Consider the following 6,698-nt stretch of genomic DNA (forward strand, 5'->3'; position numbering starts at 1 on the left):
TATGCAGTTGATAAAGTGAGTAATTATTGCGAATAATAAATATATGTTAAAATAGAGTTTTTTAATTATTATCACTATATTCTCTTTTATTAAATTTAATTAAACGCGATGCAACTCGATGACAGTTCGTTCGATAGGTATTGGTAACATTTAACTAACGACCGAAAAATATGAGGATTAATTTTCACAATCTTTAATTATGCATTTCAACTAAAAACTCATCTCACATCACGAGATTAATTAATAATGCGTACATTTAATTGGAATTGAAACTGAAATGATGAAAATTAAATGATACACTCGATACGTAATTTTGTACGCGTAAATCAATCTTGGAAAGGCGTGTGTTAATTAACGTTATTATTTTATTCTATGATTTATATTATCCCGCACTTTGAAGTAATTTAATTTTAAGGGACAAATATTTTAAAGCGTAGTGTAAGAGATTCCAAATTTAGTTATTTATTAAAAAAATATTAAAAAAATATTAAAATTTATTTAAAAAAATTATATCACTCGTGCATATCGAAATTAATAATTTATATATTCTGATTTCATCCGTTATATTGTATTGCACTTATTTCTGTTTCAAATTACGCGTATTCATTTGATAAATTAACTTGACTGATAAAATTATGGATTGTGAGAATTAATTAATTGTGATTAATAAAAATATAAATTAATGCGAGATACATATTTACAGAAAATGATCGTTATGGTAAGCAATGCGCTCAAAGACACGGCGTTCCACTGTTATCACATAAATGCATGTTAACAATAAGTTGTAACAAGGATAGACCATTTTCATTGTTTATAGATTATCGCGTCATTTCCTAGAATTGGGACTTAGCCTCTTACTGCTTGTACGCAAGGTCGACGCGCTATCATTTGTATAGCAATCAAACGGACCGGTAGTACGTGGGACGTATTGCTCCGCATAGTTCGCGATCTTATTCTTCCTCGAGATGTGCTCGCAGGCGAATGCAAACTTTGGGTCATATATCATCGCGTTTTGTTTAATTAATAAGTTAATTTCCAATTAATCTCATATTCTTAATTATATTTTTTGATATTTATCAACCGATAATTTAAATTTGATATTTTATACATCAGTGATTTAAAAATTTCTTATTGCTTAAATTTCATTCATTAGATAAATTTATAAGAAATGCTGGGCAAATTATCACTTCGTGCGATCGTATTTCCTCTTTTGTTGCAATGTATCGTGTGATTAATATTGAGAATTTTATCTAAAGAGAGAATATCACGTAGTGTTAATCATTAATCGTGCCACGAGATTTGGTCAATCACGCTACGAAGAGTAAGTACACATTTTATTTGATTGATTACACAAAATTGATAATGAATTATTGTTACTATTTGCTGATAAATTTATTAATATTTTTATTTATTATACGCGCGAATTAAATCGAAACTTTATCGGTAAGTTTAAAAAAATCGATTCAATTTGAAATCGTTATTTTCATCATATTAGTTACGATATAATTAATAATAATCAATAATAATCAAGAATAATATTCTTTCTTCTGATAATTTATTTAATTACATGAATATATATCTTCGTATTTTTAATAATATACAAAACGTTCGCAAAATCTTAAATTATCTACGTTATGAAATAATTATTTATCTCGATTGGCCACGCATTGGATTAACTCTGTTTTGACTCTTTGTAGCACAATGTGATTGTAACTATATTCCTTTCAATTTTGCAAAAGTTAATATGTACACATTTTTAGAAAATTCGTTTTTATTTTTTTCAACAATTTTTTTTAAACTTAAGAATAATTTTTTGATAATTAAAAACACTCCTGTAATATAAATTAGGGCAGAAAAGATTAACCTGGTCTCTCATCTCGAACACGATGTTAGAATGCTTTCTTTGGCTATCAACACATCGTGTCGCGATGCCATTTGGCACGAATTTCATTACACTTCTATGTAAAGCTATCTTCCTGTTATCGCCTTGGCAGCGAAAAAATTATCCTATCATGTTAACATTAATGTTTCAAAATTAATTTACGCTAAGGCCAGCCACACACATTCAAGTAAACTTGTACAAGTAGTTCGTGCAAGCATACCTGTAAGTTTATTTGAACGTATGTGGCCGGCCTAAGGAACTATCTTTTGCAGACATTAACACATCCTTGCCGCTCGCAAGGATAGCAACGTTGGCAATTTTATGAATGCAAATTACTTAACTCTTAATTAAGTAGCAATTGATCTTTCTTATAAATGCCGTTTCTAAAATGTCACATTTGACTTGACTTTGTGTGAAATTTGCATAGTTCCACATTTTCACTCAGTCGAAACTGAGCAAAATCCTACGTACACAAAAATCATTTACAAATATACAAAATTGATGAATTGTAAAATAGGCGATAAATCCTATTTTAACTGAAAGCGATTTGTCGCTGTAATTTTAATTGTTATTTGCCATTAAACCCCACAATAATTACATTTACACTATTTAATTATATATTTCTTCGAGTTAACTTCTTGGTTTGATCTTATCATATAAATTCATACTAAGCCATGGTTTTCTTAGCGATATATTATCGCGTAATTTCCAATCTCTGTTTTTCATATATGTATATACAATTGATTTCGCGATCGTAACCTTTCGTTCTGTCTTGTAAATACCAGAATATTGCAACGATTATTAAGAATTCATGGGAAGATATTGTTTAACTTCTTTTCTGCATTTGCTCCCAAAATATTATGTTCGATTTGAGCTTGCCGGGTGAGATCACGGCGGTGTCATTGCTCTCTTGTTTCGATCGTACGATTTCTGTTCGATTTGTAGGTCGTTCTTCTATTAACGATCGACTGACTGGTAGTGATGTCAGTTTTCCGGGTATTTGACGTAAACCTTCCCGAAATTCCCTCGAAAGAGATCTGGCTGTCAAACTGTGCATCTGCCTGGGCGTTTCAACTATCTGTACTTCAGGAGTGGCCGATCTATCCTTGGCATCATCTACTTTCGCTACCTGCGAGACAGAAAATCGATTTGATCCAATATATAAATTGTACTGATGTATGATGCCTATTTAAAAAAATGCTCTATATTAATTCTAAAGCTTCTGAGGCTTCTAAAAATAGAAATATTCATATTTGCATCACGAATAATTATTCAAATAAATATTATTAATCTGTCAAATATATGACGTCATAATTTTTGAGATTGTACTACAATTTAGTTTAGTTAATTACTGTGACCAACAAATTTATGCATTAAATTAAATATTCAGAGCAAGAGTGAAGTCTGCAGGTTATAATTCATAGGTCTTTTTCATCTGAATTTGTAGTCATTCAAATTTTGAAAATTCTGGTAAATATTTTACGTGTAGATTTATTATTTATTTTTCTGTTTCCAAATAAATCCATCTATTTAATTATTTGTCTATGTATATCTTTTATTTTTATGAATTATGAACGCATATTATTCTTGCTTCGAACAAATACATTGAAATTCGATATCAATCCGAGACTAAATTGAAATCTAACTGAAATAAAATGATATTCCGTTAGTTACCAAAGCTCTGTATACTTTCGCGGGCACGGCAGTCTTTTCAGAAGTCTGTCGCCTGCCGAACACTTCCGCGAGTCTTTTCACTGAGGGCATCACCCGCAATTCTTCATTCGTCTCCCGAGATTGAGCCTTGGTCATAATATATATATCCTCGAAAGATTTTTCGACGTCGGATGAGATTTCATCGTAATCGTTTAGCAGCGAAATGTCATCCTCAATGATCACATCGTGTTCCTTCACGAGCTCCAATAGATTTATAGCGGTCAATTCATCCTGCGCGTCGTTCACGTAAACAGGATTCGCATGATAACATATGTCTTCAGCGACGTTTGGCATCGATTTGACGGATATTAGCCGCGAATTTACCTTCTCGATTTCGTCCCGCAGCTCATTGAGTCCTTTTGAGCTTTTCGCGAAATCCTTGCAACCGAATGATCTCGGCATGTCGATCAGATATTCTTTATATCCATGTTTAGTTAGATTTGATTTGTCGTTCCGCAATGGTTGGTCCAATTGATTGTTGGAGTGAGCGCGACGTAGACCATTTTGATAGCCGAAGGAGCTCAGGTCCAATCTATTCACCATTCTTTGTTGGCGGATTTGTTGAGACTTCTTCTTATCCGAAAACTCGTTCTCGAAACCGTACGCTTTCAAATCAATCTTCCGAACTTTTCGCTCCTTATCGTTCTTGTGTTCAGCCTCGATACTTTGCTCCTGATTATTAAGTTTGGCGTTAATTTCATTTTTGCTGTTTTTTCTTTGATTCTCCAGAATGTCATCCGTTTGTTGGTGGTCCTTCCACGTCGTTTCACCAGGCGTGTCTTTCTCGCTTTTGACTTTCTGACGATCGACAGGAGCACGCGAATTCATGGCATGATTATTCGTTTCGAGATTAATTATCTCGGCGTTATTTTTGCGCCATGAGGCCGGCATCTTCGTATCTTTGTCTTCTTGCAGGCTCGAAATACTATCGTCGGTCTCTTTAGACATAGGTAGTCGTTCTTCCTGGAACATATGAAGAATCGACTGATGTTACCGATCTAATGTAGAATTCATTCGAAAACTGCGTAATTTATGTTGTATGTTGAATGTTTATTATTCTTTTTTTACTTTCTCTTGCATGCTGCGAGTCACAAAATTCCTGTTCCTTTTCCTTTTACCTTTTTTTTTTCTCTCGTGAAACTGTCATACGATTAATATTATTGTCTGATGTAAAATTTTTAATATAAATGACAATATTCTTAATATAAATTTAATATTTAACGCTGTAATAATATTAATAGTAATATTGTAAGTAAAAAATTTTTTAATATTATGGTTAGTACGATTTTTAAATCTGTATTATCGATTTTGAAAGAAGTATGACAATAATTATCAATCATATGGACACTTTTTTGCTCAATACATATCAGTCGCGATTTTATTAACGGATTGAAATTTTTTCTGTTCTTTTTGTGTATTTAAGATGTTCAAGTTTAAATTCTCGATATTAATATATAAATTTATAAATTTATAAATATATAAATTTTATGCAAATATGTAAATTTTGATGAAAAGATTTTCGAACTTGAGTGTTAGAGAAGAGTAACAATTTACGCGCTACATTAGAGAATATCGAAGTTTTATTTCTTATTTACATAAAAAATTTGGAAGAATAGCAGCACGGACTAATATGTTTTAAGCACATTCATGCATTCGCTTTTGCAAAGAATAAGCTGTTTCTATTAGTACGTTCAAAAAGCCTTTTTATTAATGTATTATGTAATCTTTATACGTTGCAAATTAATTATGCAATATTATTTATTAATATGATTACATATAAATAGCATTCATCTATCATGATTAATACTGCAGTGAAGCATTATTTTTGATGAGATGGAAAGTTATGAATAATATATAAAATATGTTAGTACGAATTAATTACGGATTAGTACTAATTTCTAATTTTAGTACGGATTTAAAGAAATTATTAAATACATAAAATTTTACAAATAATAGAGTAATGTACATGTATTAATTGCTGTATGATTATTGGGGTTTAGCAGGATATGGCAACAAAAAATTGCGAGAAATATTAGGATTTACATTTCGATATATATAAATACAATTATTTGTTAGTCATCACATACGCTGTAGATAGGTGGTACTTACCGATTAAAATATTCTCTTTCGTAGTTCGTAATTGCGGAATCGATTCCATTGTGTTAACGCGAATTGAATAGTATACGAGATACATCGAGAACGTGTAGTGCAAATTAGATCACATTCTATGTGCAATTTGTGCAAGTGTGATACGTGCATTTCTAGTAGTAAATAACTCGGATTATCGATTGAAGATATGTCTTGAATTCACATCTTCACTTAAAAAATGTACAGAAATGAAATTTATATATGCATCATAGTTTATGCATGCGAACAAACTCGATTTTCTTCTTTCGAAATATTTTTTAGCATATGTCTTCAATTGCAAATTATACAATGCAAAATATGAAGACGCAAATCTATTTCGTACAATCTATTCGTTTAATAATGTCGAAATATGATATTAATATTGTAACACGTATAATAATCATTTATATTACAACTTTTAAAGCAATGAAGTTGATAGGTTCTACTATAATACAATTCTCTAAAATAATTCATTCGTGTCGATAGTCGTGATTTATCATTACATTGAAAAAATGAAAATATAATTTAAATCTCGCGTTATATCTTTAAATATATGCGAGAAAAAGCGAAAAGAAAATTAAAAGACATATGTAATAATATACTATAAATAATGTATAATTTAAATATTCTTTAATATTTGATACTAAAGAAATTTAAAATAGAACACAATTTGTGAATTGCTGCGCAATAATTCTTATATGTTAATATCAAGTAGATAACCATCACCTGTATGTTGCATGCGAAAGATATAAATTTTTGACTGCTCAATTAAATTAATTAAATAGATTGAGATTTTCAGTTCAATATGAGATATATATTATATATATATATTTTGGATTGTCCAGAAAGTTCGTGCCGACTAACCTATATAATTTAATAAATGTATACTAAAATTTAAATCTTCTGCGTTTCAATTTTTCTTCAAAATCGGCACGAACTTTCCGGACAACCCAATATACAGAATTGTCCTGTATAT

At 30.5% G+C, this 6,698-nt stretch overlaps 2 protein-coding genes across 3 annotated transcripts in view; one reads left to right on the forward strand and one right to left on the reverse strand.

Annotated features, from left to right (window-relative positions):
- LOC108686596 (uncharacterized MFS-type transporter C09D4.1) overlaps positions 1-6,698 on the forward strand; it is a 67,882-nt gene that overhangs the window by 2,284 nt on the left and 58,900 nt on the right. The gene's annotated exons all lie outside the window — the stretch shown is intronic.
- Positions 1,782-6,698, reverse strand: part of LOC108686496 — a 31,417-nt gene continuing 26,500 nt past the window's right edge. Inside the window, exons 15-16 of the mRNA XM_018191835.1 lie at positions 3,557-4,558; positions 1,782-3,011 (exon numbers count right to left, since the gene is read on the reverse strand). Of these exons, the coding sequence (XP_018047324.1) occupies positions 2,709-3,011; positions 3,557-4,558 (1,305 nt within the window). The 3' untranslated portion in view covers positions 1,782-2,708. The remainder of the gene's footprint in view (positions 3,012-3,556; positions 4,559-6,698) is intronic.

The sequence above is a fragment of the Atta colombica genome, unplaced genomic scaffold (genome assembly GCF_001594045.1).
Source record: "Atta colombica isolate Treedump-2 unplaced genomic scaffold, Acol1.0 scaffold187, whole genome shotgun sequence".
In the NCBI taxonomy this organism is placed as follows: domain Eukaryota; kingdom Metazoa; phylum Arthropoda; class Insecta; order Hymenoptera; family Formicidae; genus Atta; species Atta colombica.